The sequence below is a fragment of the Nomascus leucogenys genome, chromosome 22a, assembly GCF_006542625.1.
Source record: "Nomascus leucogenys isolate Asia chromosome 22a, Asia_NLE_v1, whole genome shotgun sequence".
Classification (NCBI taxonomy): domain Eukaryota; kingdom Metazoa; phylum Chordata; class Mammalia; order Primates; family Hylobatidae; genus Nomascus; species Nomascus leucogenys.
Window position 1 is genome coordinate 24,682,587 of NC_044402.1, and position 17,139 is coordinate 24,699,725.

The 17,139-nt window shown below is 37.4% G+C and overlaps 1 protein-coding gene across 2 annotated transcripts in view; it reads left to right on the forward strand.

Moving 5' to 3' along the window:
- Nucleotides 1-17,139, forward strand: part of CEP128 (centrosomal protein 128) — a 456,203-nt gene that overhangs the window by 15,278 nt on the left and 423,786 nt on the right. For both annotated transcript variants that reach the window (XM_030803555.1, XM_004091859.2), the window contains exons 3-4: nucleotides 10,107-10,268; nucleotides 12,557-12,643. In XM_030803555.1, coding sequence (XP_030659415.1) covers nucleotides 10,122-10,268; nucleotides 12,557-12,643 — 234 coding nt within the window. In that variant the 5' untranslated portion in view covers nucleotides 10,107-10,121. The remainder of the gene's footprint in view (nucleotides 1-10,106; nucleotides 10,269-12,556; nucleotides 12,644-17,139) is intronic.

The window sequence follows — 17,139 nt, forward strand, 5'->3', positions numbered from 1 at the left end:
ATGGGCTGTGCTGGTTTGCTTCCAGCCTGGAGGTGGTGCTTGCAAGAGAGCACCAGTTGCAGTATAGGTGGTGGGATTTGTGCTTGCCTTATGTTACCCAGGGGAGGTACTCTAGTGTCTCAGGCAATGGGTGGGGCCATGGAGCATGCAAAAGTCTCTGTCTGTTGTGTTAGGCTACCAGAGTAGGTGGATGGGCAAAGCTAGTTGGGGCTGGGTCAGGCAAGTCCACACTCTGGCTCCCCACATTCGAGTGCAAACAGTGGCTCCAATGGGGATTAGAGGGCGGTTCCCTGGTCGCAGGGGTAATGTTCCAGGGAGGAGCACAGCTACATCTGCTGCACAGAAGAATCCACAAGGGGAAGGGTGTGGTAGCAGGTGCAGTAAGCCCCACTCAGCTCCCATGAACTTGGCAAGGCAGGTCTCATACCCACAGTGTTGTGCTAGCAGTAGCTAGCTGGGTTCCAGGCAGCTCTCAAAACTGTCCTCAGCCATAAGTGTTCCCAGCTGACACAGAAACCAGCTTTTAGGTCGTGCCTCTCCTGGTCAGCCCGTGAAGTAGAGGCACCCAGGTCCTGTGCCTGTGGCTATAGCACACTTTCTGCCCACCCCTCGGTTCTGACCAAGGGCATTTGTCCCCACTAAAGATTATATCACAGGTTGCAGTTGGGAGCTTCTCTCGACCTGTGACCACTGCCTCAGTTAACCAGCAGACTTCAGGTGAGGTCCCCTGTGAGGTAGGATCAGGAATGGCTTCCCTCTGTCCCTGCTTAGGTCTGGGAGTAAACACGGTTCGATGCTGCTCCTTTTCATAAAACCTCACTGCTCACTAAGTCAGCACCAGCGCTAGGTAGGGTTAAGGTGTTCCCCTGTGGCCTGGATTGCTTGGCTCCCCAGTGGGAGAGTGTATCATGGAGGCAGTCTCTCCTCCCCGCTCATGCTCTGGCAACTCCCAGTTTTCCTCCTGGTTTATCGTGTAGACTACTGCCCACTGCTTCTTTCAAAGGGTTGGTGGTTTCTTTCAGTGTTTTTAAGTTCCCGTGTTGCTTCTTGGAAGAAAGTTCATAGCATGACTTTCTACACACTATTTTGTTTATCCCAGTGGGAGAGGCATGCCAATAATGCCTCCATTCCACCATCTTGGAGAAAAAAAAAAAAAAAAAAACCCTTCCAACACTTTCTATGACAAAGATTAACATCATGCTAGCTACAAAGGAGAAATATTTAAATGCCTCAGCTCTGTTTGCAAAGAGCAGACAATGAAGGATGGATTTGGAGTTGAAAGAATTCATTGATTACTGGGAAATTGTAACAGTTTTTTTCTCACTTTTTTGAAACACTTCTTTTCATAACTTCTGTTGTACAATTTCCCCTAGTTTTCCACCTACTTCTCATGTTTCTTCTCGATCTCACTGGCCACCTCCTCTGTCTGCCTTTTGTATGTTGGAGTTCTTGTGGGGTTTTCTTTGGTTCTACTTCTTTTCTCACTGTGCATTTTTTCTTGGTGGTCTTATCCACCCCTATGCTGATGACTATCAAATACTTCCTTAGACTCACATATCCAGTTGCGTATTAGACATCTTTAGTTTGATATTTCCTCCCATGAAACACAAATTGATCCTCTCTTTCTAATTGAAGCTTAGACAAGTTCAATTTAGAACATATGTTCTCCTAAAAGCTCTTTCTTTTCATCGATTTCTTTGCTCAGTTTAATAGTTCAGGATCCATCCAGCTACCAAAACCAGAAACTTGTGATTCATCTTTTACTCTTTTACCTTGCCTTCAGAGTTAATTCATCCCTGCTACACTTCATCTCCACCGCCATTGTCTTAGGTGCTCACCATTCATTACCTAATAGATTGCAACAGCCTCCCAGCTGTTCTACTGCTGATGTGCTTATTACCATGTCACTCCCCACTCAGGATTCTTCAGTTTTTTTTCTTTAGTTATAGTAGTGGCTTTCAAATGTTTTTATTTTCTTTTCAAAATAATAGAATCATTAAAAAAAACCCATGAAACCATAGAATGAAAATCAGATGAGGGCAGAACTTCTCTGGCAGAAGGATGCAAGAGCTCAGCTTATTTGGATCCTGTCTACTTTTCTCTAGACAGGTTTTAATTGGATCCTATTTCCTTGTCTCATCCACCTGTCAAACTTATGTGCATCCTTCAAGATGAGTGGAAAAATCATAACCTGACTCCCCAAGGATTTTGTTGTATTACTTAGCTCACTGTTTATAATACACTTAAACGTCCTTCTCTCCCATCAAGACTATGACTTATTTATTTACTTTCATCTTTCATTTCTAATGTAGTGACAACTCATTAAATGATGAAAAATCAATTTAAGTATCTGATTCTGTTTCTTAATGTATTATGTTCACTAACATAACATAACCTAACTAACATAACAGACTGACTGGTGGACTTCACGGCTGATTTTGATCTTTTATAAATTTACCAAAAGACTTTGAGGAGATGAAGTTACAGAAGAGCACTGATGTAAAGAAGACAGGTACAATTGTTAATTGTTTCTACATGGTAATGTCTCCTGGCTTATTAACTTTTTCACTTGAAGGATGAGGCAAAGCTCTCAAGTCCTACAGCTACTGAAACTCTATTAGTCCATTTTCACACTGCTATAAAGATATGACATGAGATTGGGTAATTTATAAACAAAGAGGTTTAATTGACTCAGTTCTGCATGACTGGGGAGACCTCAGGAAACTTACAATCATGGTGGAAGGTGAAGGGGAAGCAAGCTTGGACCTTCTCATATGGTGGCAGGAGAGAGAAGAGTGAGGAGCAAAGAGGGAAGAGCCCCTTATAAAACCATCAGATCTTGTGAGAACTCACTATCATGAGAACAGCATGGAGGAAGCTGCCTCCATGATCCTGTCACCTCCCATCAGGTCTCTCACTAAATGCATGGGGATTATGGGGGTTACAATTTAAGATGAGATTTGTGTGGGGACACAAAGGCTAACCATATCAGAAACAGTGAGAAATACATAAAATTTGAATTTTGTTAATGATTAAGTGTAAAATACACTCCTAATTTTCCCTTACCACCCTAAATATCAACACAATTACCTTGAGCATCTTCTTTGAGGATGATTACCTTGGACAGGGACAGCTGAGGCACTTGGAGGCCACAGAAGCAATCACCTACTTAACATGCACTAGTCAGTCTTTGTGAAATATCACCCCTGATGCTGGGTGCTTATCTTTTATGGAACAGCTTGCAAATCCTAATTGTTTTAAACTGGCTCAGAGGAAAGGAGGTTTGAGAATCAATAAATTACAGCTCTCATACATACAAATGTGCATCATTATAACGAAGACAATGTGATGGCTCTTTAGGTCAAATAACAAAAGAGGTGGACTTGAGTTTGTAAAGGCTCATTGCCAATCCTCTTATTACAAAGGTTGAATTCAGTTTCACTCTCTCTAGTTGCAGTATTCAAGTTTGCATATGGGCATTTGTTTTAGATGGATAGATCCTCAGTGGGAGTGAATTGATGAGGATTCGTTATTTGCTCTGGTGGCTGTATTTCTTCTTTATAAGGTTCATTAAGACAGAAGCAACAATATTTATGCCTTTAAATACTGATTTGTTGGGAGCAGCTAAATAAGCTGTTCTAAGAATTGTAATATCAGACCCAGAGCTTGCTCTAAGATTCCAGAGACTTTCTCTCAAGGTCACCCATCTTAGTCTTCTCTAGAGATTTGGAAAAAGCTCACGTCTGAAAAGCAGACAGCACAAATATTGTTGCTTTCTTGTTAATAAGAAATTGTGTTGCACCAGCAGGTGGTAGTAAGCTGCAGAAAAGTGTTTACTGCTTTTTCTCCAGTTGAAAGAAATACCTTTCTCAGCTTTAACCAGAATTTAGATAATTCTGTTTCTTTAAATTGTTATTCAAGAGTTTGGTCATTCTTCAAATTTAGCAGTTCTTCCTTTTCTTTCATCAATGTATCATGCTAAAATTTCTTATGATAACGAGGGTAAATTTCTTACCTAATTGAACTTTTTTCTTTTAAAAACATAAATGTTTTTCTTCTACTATTAATAATTCTTCTTTGCGCTTCAAATTATAATAGTGATTAAATATAACTTGTGAACCATTTTTAATTTGTTCTCCAAAGTAGAATTTGATGCATAACTGATATTGGTACACATTAATATATTTTTATATCCTCCAATTTTTACGTTCATTCTAGTAATTTAGAATGTTTCTTTGAGTCATCTTTGAATCTAGTAACTGCACTTCAGTAAAACTACAAAGCGAAAATAATATACGATTAAAATAAATTTTCTTTTAGTTCATAAACCATGATAAATGTTTCCTTTGGTCAGTGAATGCTCTTCAGTATGAAATAGTAGAGATTGGCACTGTGATCCCATTTCTTCAGCTCATCAGTTGGTGAGAACTAGTGGCATGGCCCTACCTAGGTAGATGTCAGGGGACTAGGAAATAAGGTCAAGAAGTTGCCAGGGAGGAAAAGGACACAGTTACCAAGAAAATGGAAGTTCTGAATATAGAGCTTTTATTTAATCAAATTTTCCAGGTCGAGAGCTTGTTAATCTGCTGTCAGCCTATTAACTGGCTATCTCTGAAGAGGTCTTTAAATTTGTTTTTGTTTCTTTTGAGCACACATTATAGTTTTCTTTCTGATTATACTTCATTTGCATTAATGTATATTAATGCAAATCATTGTAGAAAATTCATGAAATGTAGGATTTTTTTTTTTTTTTGAGACGGAGTCTCGCTTTGTCGCCCCAGCTGGAGTGCAGTGGCATGAACTCGGCTCACTGCAACCTCCACCTCCCAGGTTCAAGTGATTCTCCTGTCTCAGCCTCCTGAGTGGCTGGGATTACAGGTGCACACTGCCATGCCCAGCTAATTTTTGTATTTTAGTAGGGATGGGATTTTACCATGTTGTCCAGGCTGGTCTTGAACTCCGGAGCTCAGGCAGTCCGCCTGCCTTGGCCTCCCAAAGTACTAAGATAACAGGCATGAGCCACTGCGCCCGGCCGGACTGTTTTTGAAAAAACAAATCAGCTATAAACTCTGGATAGTAAATATATTTTTGTTCTGTTTCTCCCCACTCCCCCTTTGTCTCTGCCTGTTGCCACACCTCTAAATTTATATATTGGTTGTCTTAGCTCATTTTCTGTTGTTTATAAGAGAATACCTGAAACTGGGTAATTTATAAAGAAAAGGATTTTATTTCTTTCAGTTACGGAGGCTGAGAAGTCCAAGGTTGAGGAGTTGTATCTAGTGAGAACCTTCTTACTGGTGAGGACTGTCTGCAGAGTCCTGAGGCAGCACAGGGTATCACCTGGTGAGGGGGCCAAGCATACTTATTTGGTCTCTCTTCTTCTTATAAAACCACCAGTGCCCACTAATCCATTACTCTGTGAATAGATTAATCCATTCATAAGGGAGGAGCCTTCATGACCCAATCACCTTTTGAAGGTCCCACCTCTCAATACTGCCTCACTGGGGATTAAATTTCAACGTGAATTTTGGAGGGGACATTCAAACTATAGAACTGGTAATTTATATACACATAGAGATAACATTTATTATGAAATTGGAATTCATGCTTTTATCCCGTGCTTTGTCATCAAATGTTCTTCAGAAACAAATTTTTTAATGTTTGTGTTCATTGTATAGATGTACCATAGTTTAACCATTCTTGTATTTTGAAATTTGAATTGTTTTTATTTTCCCTCTATTACAGTAAATATTCTTGTATATAAATTTTTGTATGTATTCTAAATGATGTTATTAGGAGAAATTTTTGGAAGTGTAATTACCAGGGCAAAGGTATAAGCTCTTCTTGATACTTATTACCTGCTGATATCTAGACAAGTTATTCAAATTTACATGTTCCCATTAGGAAAGTGTAGGAGTGCTCCTTCCCCTACAACCTCGCTAACCATAGACATTACCATTTAAAAGGAAACAATTACATAGTCTAGAAAAGCATCTTATTGTTTAAGTTATATTTCTTAGATTATTAGGTTAAATGTTTTTTCATGGCCCTGAATATTTGTTTCCTGATGTGACCACTCTCGATATGTTTTTATTAACATGGAATGAAATAATGGGTAAACTTTGAGGAAAATATTTTCAGAGGCCTGGTCAGTTTTCGTTAATGCCAGTGATATTACTATTTACCATTCTTTTATAAAATTAATTTTTAATTATAGTATAAAATAATCCATTGTTAATGACAAAAGAAGAGTGTATAATTGACGCTTATTGCTTTGTACTTTTCTTTTTGAGTCAGTTATATTAAGGGGCTCTCAGAATTTTCATGGCCCTTCATGCATTCTACTGTAGGTTCTGGTTATGTGGTGTGAGCCTCTTGCCAACTTCAGCGGCCACTCCATTCTCATCTGTTTCTCCCTCCATCAGTCCTGTGTCTGGGGTGTAGTGGTGTTGGCTGATGATAGATTGGAGATTCTTGGTAAGGATGGATTTCTGCCACTATAGCTGCCTTCTGTGTTGTGGCACAAAGAGTTAGTTAGGTGCTCTGTTAGTTAGCTATGGGAATCATGTTTGACCTTGTGTTGTCAGTAATGGTGGAAGAAAATGCCAGATTTTTATCAACAATGAAAATAATCTAACTTCTATTTTTTATTATAATGAGATTTTAAAATTTTACTTAGTTTAACGTTTAGGAAACTTATGTAATTAAAGTCCTTAGATAGTTGCTGAATGTTTCATATGCTTAAAAAAAAGCATGCAAATTTCTCAGATATATCTCATCTTAAATCTTGATGTCTCTGCAGGAGTTCCATCAAATGCAGGAGTTTGAACATCTTTTATTGCTCACAGTAACTTAACTTTATAGCTGAAGACTTTGTGTGTGTGTACTAGTGAAACTCATGCCGGAACGTGTGATTCTGTCTTAGTAAAAGTATGTAATCCCAGTGGGGGTAAGTGAGAGATCATTGTTTTTTCTTGTATTATATGACGATTGGAGATAATTTAGTTTATGTTGTTCTTAATTTTATTTAATACCAGTAAGATTTTCTGCTTTAGAGTTAAATTCAGATGCCCCCGTATCTTTACTTGTTAATATTTATCAATTCAGTGCAGTGTGTGTTTTATAAAAAAAGATTTTGAGGTACCCATGCCTGTGGGAATAGTATAAAAACATAGCCTGAAAAGTTATATATGAAATCATGCTAGTGATTATCCCTGGGAAAATGGGGCAGGAGTAGTACTGGGTGAAGGAGGGGTGGTTGGACGGTACTAAGACTTTATTTACAGTGTTCTAAATATTTTACTAAAAACTCTCAAAGGTACATATGTCAGAATGATAATATTTATTAGTTCTTGGTGGTAGATACATGCATGTTTATTTTATTAGTCTGTACTATTTTATATCTTAAATATTATCCCCAAATTTCAGTTATAATTATTTTTAGTCATGTTGAAACTCAAATTGTCTACGTATTAGAAGTGTCTGACATGCATTTTTATCTGGTGAAGTTGTCTTCAGATAACTGATTATTATTAAAATTCTGATACTCTTAGAAATATCAAGTTATCTCAAAGACAGTTATTTTGTTCCTTGTTCTCATTAACAACTATTATAGTAAGCACATTGTCTTTTTCAATTATTAACTTTTTATTCTGCCTGATTTCTTAACTTCAGTGATTTCTTAACTTCAATCAAGTTTCCAGAATTACGACTTGCTAAAATGAAAATTATTATGCTTTAAGCTATAGAATTTTGGTATGAAAGAGACAGACACCAGGCATAATTATTATTTTCTCTTATATAAGAGATAAAAGGAATAAGGAAACAAAAACCCCTTAATCTGGGACCAGTGGATTGATTTGTTTCAGGGCTTTTTATTAAATGCATTAGTATAGATATGTCACTTAGTTTTTTTCCTGGTGCCTAGTTAAGATTTTATATTATTACTTGATATTTCCCTTTTTTCTTGATATTTTTATGCTGACATGAAATGAGAGGGAGTTGAGGAGATTATACACACATGTAGGCTCTGGCCTGCACCTGCTGTCTTTAGCACTCTTTGTTAATTGTTAAGATTGTTAACTCTTAGGATAAACGGACAGCAGAACACAGTGGGAAGAGCATAGTGTTAAGGACAGAGAAAGCCAGCTGAATCTTGGGTTTGCATTCTACTTATAATTACTGTATGGAGTTGGATATTATTTAATACTTTTTAGCAGTAGCATCCTCTATGAATTAGGGGTTAATAGTGTTCACTTTATTAAGTTGTTATGAGAATTAAATTGGGTTGTCTTATGTAAGCATCTGCATAGTGCTTGGCAGAATAGCAGGCTCTTAGAAAATGTTCATTTTTCCTGCTTTCACTAATGGAAAACGCTTGATGCGAAGTACTGTAACTTAGAGTAAAAGATGTTATGTTACGTGGCATAGATTTATGAGATGCGTACAAGTGATTTCCTAAGTTTAAAAGGTGAACGTTATATGTAAGATGTCTTGTCTTCTAAAGAAAATACTTTTTTCCTTTGGACTTAAGCAATTGTGAGCCAGGAAAAGCAAAGCCAAACAATTGCTTCAGTCTTAATTTCTTGTTCATGTTTCCTTATGGTGGGAGGAGTGACATCATGGGTACTATACCTTTGGACTTATACATGGGAGAAGACAGGCAAGAACCAGAGAAGATAGGTGCAGAAGGAAGTTAAGAGCCCTGGGCAGAGGAGAAGCATGGGTGTTCAACAGGATGTTCTCTAACCCTGTCTTAGCTAGTGTGAAGAAGTTGGCTATTTCATTGATTCTTTTTTTGATAGCAGTAACAGACTGTATTTCATTTTAAAAAACCTAACCTTATGGCAAGAGTTCTTGCTTCTTTATTTATTTGTTTAGTTATGTTTCATCCAATATTTTAAAAACACAGTTGCTTTCATTAAATGCTTTAGGACATGTATACATCTAGCACATTCTCTTTATTGTCTCCTTAAATGTATGATCAGTGTACTTCTAGATGCATTCAGAATAAAGATCTCCTGGAAGTCTAAGATACTCTGTCATTCAAGAAATGTTTTCTTGGGAGGCTGAGGCAGGACAATTGCTTGAACCTGGGAGGCGGAGGTTGCAGTGAGCCAAGCCCAAAAAACAAAAGAAAACAAAAAAGAAATGTTTTTATCACACTATATTTAATCAGCCAGCAAAATGGCCATATAAATTTTAGGAAGATTCTAGCAATTAATGTTAAAATAACATTAACCCACCATTAAGTAGAAAATGAAATTATTGGGATACTCAATACGCTTTCACTTTTTATCAGTTGAGTTTCTCTGATGCTTCTTTGTTCTGAACTTACTTAGTTTCTTCAACTTCTATTAAAAGGTTTCCTGAAACTTTTGAGATTCCTTTGCATGAAATAATTTTTTTAATGCATTAAATAGAAAACTGAGGTAAGGATGGAAGAAAAGCATGTTTAGAGAATTATCTACTGATGCATATACTCAGGATGTCCGGCTTTCTATTTTGGTGGAGATGTTGAAGATGTCACCTTCTCATGTATCTGTTATTGTAGAATTTGTACCTGTATTACAGCATTTGTTTAATTCTACTCTATTTTAAATCAAGGTACATGAGAGTTGTCAATGTACACTGAATGAGACTTTCTTATTGTAAGTCATGCTATGTGTCTTTACCTGTGTTCTTATAGTAGAATGGACATCAGACGAATATTAAGATACTTGCTGGTCCTAACTTTAGAGAATATCTGTGTTTTTCTCATCTACCTTATGATGTTGTTGGTACGATTAAGTGAGGTACTAAATGTGACAATACTTTTAAAATTTGGAAGCATTGCATGAATCTAAGGGATTATTATCACTGGAGTTGTAAACATGACCAAAATCATATCTGAGGAATCGCTCCCTTAAAGCAGAGAAAACAAAGGAGGGAGAATTACATGGGGAAGTGACTTCTTGTGTTTTTAAGCTATGTATGTAGAAATTACAGTGTGCAAAATTACTAATGTATTAAACATAGAAAAGAGATCAAAAGCAAACAGTTCTATTAGTCTTTTATTTCCATGCTTTTTACTGTTTCATTAACTTTGACCTATATTTATTTAAAAGGATTTGTGTATATCAATGGCAGAATCATCCAGCGAATCAGATCACTTCCGCTGTCGTGACCGATTGAGTCCATGGGCTGCCAGATCAACTCACAGGGGAACTCGAAGTCTTCCTACAGTAGAAGTTACCGAGAAGGTCAACACTATAACAAGTACTTTACAGGTTAGTTTAACAATGGTTGCATTTAAGAGAATTTAAATAGTTTGAGTTGCTTAATAGTTTCAGTCAGTGGATTAGTTTTCTTGCTGCTGTAACAAATTACTGCAAAGCTAATGTCTTAAAACAACACAAATTTATTATCTTAAAGTTTTGTATGTCAGAAGTCAACACTGGTCTTACTGGGTCTCAAAGTGTTGGTAGGGATGTGTTCCTCTCTGCAGGCTCTAAGGGAAAAATCTATTGCCTTGCCTTCTCTGGTTTCTAGAGGCTGCCCACATTTCTTGTCTTGTGGCTGCCTTCCCTCATCTTCAAAGCCAGCAGGGAAGGGTCAAGCCCTTCTTATATCTTATGATTCTACTTCTCCTGCCTCCCTTTTCCTCTTTTACAGATGTTTATGATTTCATTGGGTCCACCCAATAATCCAGGAGAATCTCTCCATCTAAAAGTCTTCAGTGTAATCACATTTGCCAAATCCCTTTTGCCATGTAAGGTACACATACACAGGTTGCAGGGATTAGGACTTGGATATCTTTGAGGGCCATTATTCTGCCTATGACAGTCAGTAAAGATATTTGAAATATGTGATAGGTGGTGGAGAGTGTTTTAGGATAAAGCAGTATTTCCAAATTAAATATTGTGAGAGTGAAACCAGTAGAAATGATTGTAGTTTAGCTTCTCATGGGCATGTGCCTTTAGAGAAATTGCTCATGTTTTGGTGAGGTAGATTATTTGTGGATGAAAATAAAGAGATGCCATTTTGATTTAAAGGCTAATTTTTGCCAGTATTTGGAGGTTTGAGTTGAGGCATTTTGCTTCCTTTTCTTAGAAAAGGCTTTAGAAAAGAGGTGGGGGAAGGGTAACACAGCTATAGGGGAAAAAAAGAAAACTCAGAAATAGAATGTATTTCCTACCCATTAATCCCTTACCTTTGCCTTAGCCTGGCTAAGAATGGATTTTGGCTTTTAATTGCTTTGGATTAGTATGCTTAGATAAGAAGAGGGTAATTTCTGGTGGCGAAGCCATGCGTTGATTTGAAAACCAGAAGACCTACCTTTTTTTTTTTTTTTTTTTTTTTTTTGAGACGGAGTCTCGCGCTTTCACCCAGGCTGGAGTGCAGTGGCGCGATCTCGGCTCACTGCAAGCTCCGCCTCCCGGGTTCACGCCATTCTCCTGCCTCAGCCTCTCCGAGTAGCTGGGACTACAGGCGCCCGCTACCACGCCCAGCTAATTTTTTGTATTTTTAGTAGAGACGGGGTTTCACCGTGGTCTCGATCTCCTGACCTCGTGATCCGCCCGCCTTGGCCTCCCAAAGTGCTGGGATTACAAGCGTGAGCCACCGCGCCCGGCCAAGACCTACCTTTTTAAACTTATTTAAAGTAACATAATGGGCTGGGCATGGTGGCTCATGCCTGTAATCCTAGCACTTTGGGAGGCTGAGGTGGGAGGATCACTTGAGCCAGGAGTTTGAGACCAGCCTAGGCAACATACTTAGACTCTGCCTATACACAAATTAGGAAAAAAAAAAAATTAGCTGGGCATAGTGGTGTAGAATTCCTTAAGCCCAGGAAGCTGAGGCTGCAGTGAGCCATGATCATGCTACTTCATTCCAGCCTGAGTGGCAGAGCAAGACTCTTTCTCATCAATAAGTAAGTAAGTAAAGTAAGTAAAATGTAAGTAAAGTCAGATAACAATGGAATTTTGTAGTATGAATTCTTGTACTCTCCCAACAATGAGACACGTTAATAAGTACATATTTTTGAAAGAAATACGTTGATTAATCTCCCAGGTGAAATCTAGAATATTTAGATGAGAACCATTTCTTTTGTGATTAAAATTAAATTTGTTGTTTTTCTTCTCGTCAAGTTCTGAGGTAAAAAAATAGTCGAAATAATATTGATCTTAATGATTTTCTTCTCTTGTACATAGTCTATTAGATTTGCTCTTTCAGAATTCCTTTTCTATAAAGAGGGTGTGAATTGGTTGACGGGCACAAATTGAAAATTATGATTCTGAGAATTTATGGTTTTGTTGCCAACTTACTAGGGAATCTTGAATACGGATTTACATTATGTGCTGCGGATTTTACACAAGTAAATTGCAGTTGGATTTGAGTTTCTCTCAGTGGTGTTAAGATTTACTTAATATGTATGAAGTACATTGATATTCAATTTAGCCATGATAAAAGTCGTACATTTTACAAACTGTTGACTTAGTTGATTGACATACTACTAAGATTGATTAGGAAAAAAAAGTATTTGGAATAATTAACTCAGTCCATTTTCTTTCTCAAGGATACCAGTCGGAACCTGCGACAAGTGGACCAGATGCTTGGACGATACCGAGAATACAGTAATGGACAGGCGGGTGCGATAGAACATGTGAGAAACTACATTTGTTTGCATTTTCTCCTACCCACCTTTTTGGGAATGAAGTGTTTTGGGGAATAGGGATGTGAACTAAAGGAAATAACCATTGTGAAGTGCTTTAGATTTTAAACTAATTTATTACTTTATTGTTTAAATTTAGGTTAGCTTGTCAGATGGATTGCTAACTAGCTTATATAAATTAGATTCTATTGAATTTGAAGGCTTTACATCAGAGAGAGAAGAATTCAAGACATGAATTTAATGGAGACTTGGTAAACTTGGGCCATGGAGAGACCCCTCATGTAGAGTTAAGACTTTTAAGGATGGTTTATTTTAAAGTAATACGTGTTCATTGTTAAAACAAAAAATGAAAAACTCCTCTCTCAAAGCCCCTTTTTAATTTTTTAAAAGTTCAATTGCTGTAGTGGAACAAGTGGTTTTTTGGTTTCATGGATGAATTGTTTAGTGATGAAGTCTGGGATTTTAGTGCACCTGTCATCCAAATAGTGTACAATGTACCCAATAGATAGTTTTTCATCTTTTACCCCACTCCCAACCTCCTCCCTTCTGAGTCTCCAATGTCCATTATACCGCTCTGTATACCTTTGTGTCCCTTCTGAGTTTCCAATGTCCATTATACCACTCTGTACACCTTTACGTACTTACAGCTTAGCTCTCATTTATAAGCGAGAACAAGTGGTATTTGGTTTTTCATTCCTTAATTACTTCACTTAGGGTAATGGCCTCCAATTCTATCCAACCTCCCTTTGAGCCCCACTCAAAAGAGGTAACAATTTTGAGAGCTTCTTGTTTCCAAACATTTTCTATGTATTTACAAGCATATGTGTGATTTGCTTTAAGAATGGAATCATATTAAATATGTTATACAACATTTTAAAATTTAATAATGTATATCACTTTCCGTATAACTTTGTGTAACATTACTTCATTGTTTTGAATAGTTATACCCTATTCCATAGTATGAATGTGTCTAGTTTTTCTTTTTATTATAAACATTATAGCAGTGACCATTATTGTACACACACATATACATGTTTTTGTAATCCTGTAGGATTGCTGGAAGTAGAATTGCAGGGTTAAAGGATATGTGCACTTAAAAATTTGCTGGATATTTCAAAATTGCCCTTTCAAGGATGTTCCAGTTTATACTTACCTTACATGGGAATGTAAGAAAGAAATGTACTCCAGAGTTCTGGAATAAAGTTAATAATGTATTTTTAATTAATGTGTTGCCAATTATATCTTCTACTTTTCTTTCCTTTGGAATTGCTTACTCCTGTCCTGTAAACTCTTGGAAAACCAATTAAATTTATTCCTTCATGTTTCCAAGGAGGGGTATATATACAGTGTGATGAAAACACTAAAATCACATTGTATGTGTACCTATCATTGGAAACATGAAGGAATAATGACTGTTTTATACATATCTGTGTTGTATTGAATTGTCACTTAACTCCCAAGTTGTAATTGACGGCTTGTTATTTATTTATTTATTTTTTTACAAAGTAAAGGTATAGTTGTCATTAATCACTTGTAATTGCAAGCTAATGGGCGCAGGGAAACATATCTTCTCTCAGAAGGGTTTCTACTACTATTTTTATTTAGAAAATGAGTTTGGACATCCTTGTATTTACAGGATTTTTGATTTATGATGTACTTGACCAATGGAGCTCTATAGACTTTGTTATATTTTGGTAGCTCATGAAATGTTTCAGATTCATTACCTAACTAATAATGGGAATTGAGTCTTTGCTTTTTAATTTATTAGTGAAAAATTGAGAACATTATTGTTAACCATTAGCCGAGTATAGTCCTACTTTGTAAAGTTGAATATTAGATCCCTACTTAGGGTAGCAAATTTCCTTTGAATTGGGCAGTTGGGAAATTAAATTATGTATACCCAATTTTAGGTATGATATATTCCATAGCAGTAAATATCGTAATGTTAAGAAAGCAATTTTCAATGAGGGACCCATTGTCATCAAGTCTCTGTGGTAGGCCTAGAGTTAAATAATGCTGAACTTTCTGAGGGAGTAGATTTTTTTTTTTTTTTTTTTTTTTTTTTTTTTTTTTTTTTTTTTTGAGATGGAGTCTTGCTCTGTCGCCAGATTGGAATGCAGTGGCGCGATCTCAGCTCACTGCAACCTCCGCCTCCCAGGTTTAAGTGATTCTCCTGCCTCAGCCTCCCGAGTAGCTGGGACTACAGGCGCATGCCACTACGCCCAGTTAATTTTTCTATTTTTAGTAGAGATGGGGTTTTACCATGTTGGTCAGGATGGTCTCTATCTCCTGACCTTGTGATCTGCCTGCCTTGGCCTCCCAAAGTGCTGGGATTATAGGCATGAGCCACCGCGCCCTGCCCGGGAGTGGTTTTATAAATGGGAAGTAAATAAACTCAACAGATATTTCCATCTGAGTTGTAAATACATTTTTAGGGAATGACAAACTCTTTTAAATAGCTTCTCCAGATTAAAGCATTCTATTTCATCGTTCTGTTTATTTCTTACTTTTATTGTCATTGCCTTTAATCATAATGATAAAAAGTATCATTTACTGAACAACCAAATCTGCCTCAGGCATTGTTCTAATTATTTTACATAGATTATCTTATTTCATCCACAAAATAAAACATGTAAGAAAGTTATCTGATGGGGTGTGAAAGATGCAGACAGGAGCGGGGGCAGAAGTGAAAGTAGTACAGCTGAGGAAAGCAAATGAAGCTTTTCTTTGGTCCTTCTGAATCACGATATTTCTATTTTTAAAATTTTATTTATTTACTTATTTTGAGACAGAGTCTCACTGTGTTATCCAGGCTAGAGTGCAGTGGTACAATCACAGCTCGCTGTAGCCTTGAACTACTGGGCTTAAGCAATCCTCCCACCTCAGCCTCCTGAGTAGCTGGGACTACAGTTGTGTACCACCACACCTGGCTACTTTTTTTTACTTTTTTAGTAGGGATGGGATCTTACCATGTTGGCCAGGCTGGTCTTGAACTCCTGGGCCCAAGTGATCCTTCTGCCTTGGCCTCCCAAAGTGCTGGGATTACAGGTGTGAGCTGCCATACCCGGCCTGAATTACAATGTTTTTAATGGTCACTTCTGTCATTTCGAGTACCCGTTGTTGCCCAGATGATCTCCTTTCATAGATTTAGGTCACAGTGTAGTCAATCCTTTTGCGTTTTATATGCATTCTTTTTCAGTTCATTAACCTTGAGTTACATTTTGTTTCTAATCAGAGTTTTTCCAAATAGAGACATCAAAAGGCTTTCAGAGATCTCTGTGAGAATTTTAAAATTTTTAAATTTTATTTTCATGGTAATCTAAACTCATCTACAGTTATTTTTCAGTTCATTTATATATCAGTTTCCATAATAACTGGTTTCCTACACCTTCTTGTGGTGACCAATGACTTTTACCCCTTGAGTATCATTATTAACTGACAATTATATGCATATTTAAAGTGTTTTAGTCCATTGCAGTTAATATTTTTATTTATGCTCAAATTGTTTTATCTTTGGCTAGAGGGAGCCTACTACGTGCTTACATCTGAAAAAGCGTGTCTTGATGATTTGGATAAACTACCTGTGTTAGTCCATTCTTGCATTGCTGTAAGAGCTACCTGAGACTGGGTAATTTATAAAGAAAAGAGGTTTAATTGGCTCATGGTTCCGCAGGCTGTATAGGAAGCATGATGTTGGTATCTGCTCAGCTTCTCAGAGGACTCAGGAAACATACAATCATGGCGGAAGGCAAAGGGGAAGCACACACGTCACATGGCTGGAGTAGGAGCATGGGAAGGAGCGGGGAGGTGCTACACACTTTTAAACAACCAGATCTCATGATAACTCACTATACAGTACCAAGCGGGGATGGTGCTAGACCATTCATAAGAACTCTGCCCCCATGATCCAGTCACCTCTGACCAGGCTTCACTTCCAACACTGGGAATTGTAATTGAACAAGAGAATTAGGTGAGGACACAGATCTAAATCATAGCCATTCAATTCCAGTGCCCAAATTTTATTTGCATTTATACTGGTACACAGTAGTTTCCATTGTTTCAGTCTAATATCAAAAGAACAGAGGTAAAAGAATAGATCTTTTTTTTTCTTTTTTTTAATTATTATTATACTTTAAGTTTTAGGGTACATGTGCACAATGTGCAGGTTTGTTACATATGTATCCATGTGCCATGTTGGTGTGCTGCACCCGTTAACTCCTCATTTAGCATTAGGTATATCTCCTAATGCTGTCCCTCCCCCCTCCTCCCACCCCTCAATAGTCCCCAGAGTGTGATGTTCCCCTTCCTGTGTCCATGATTTCTCATTGTTCAATTCCCACCTATGAGTGAGAACATGCGGTGTTTGGTTTTTTGTCCTTGCGATAGTTTACTGAGAATGACGTTTTCCAGTTTCATCCATGTCCCTACGAAGGATATGAACTCATCATTTTTTATGGCTGCATAGTATTCCATGGCGTATATGTGCC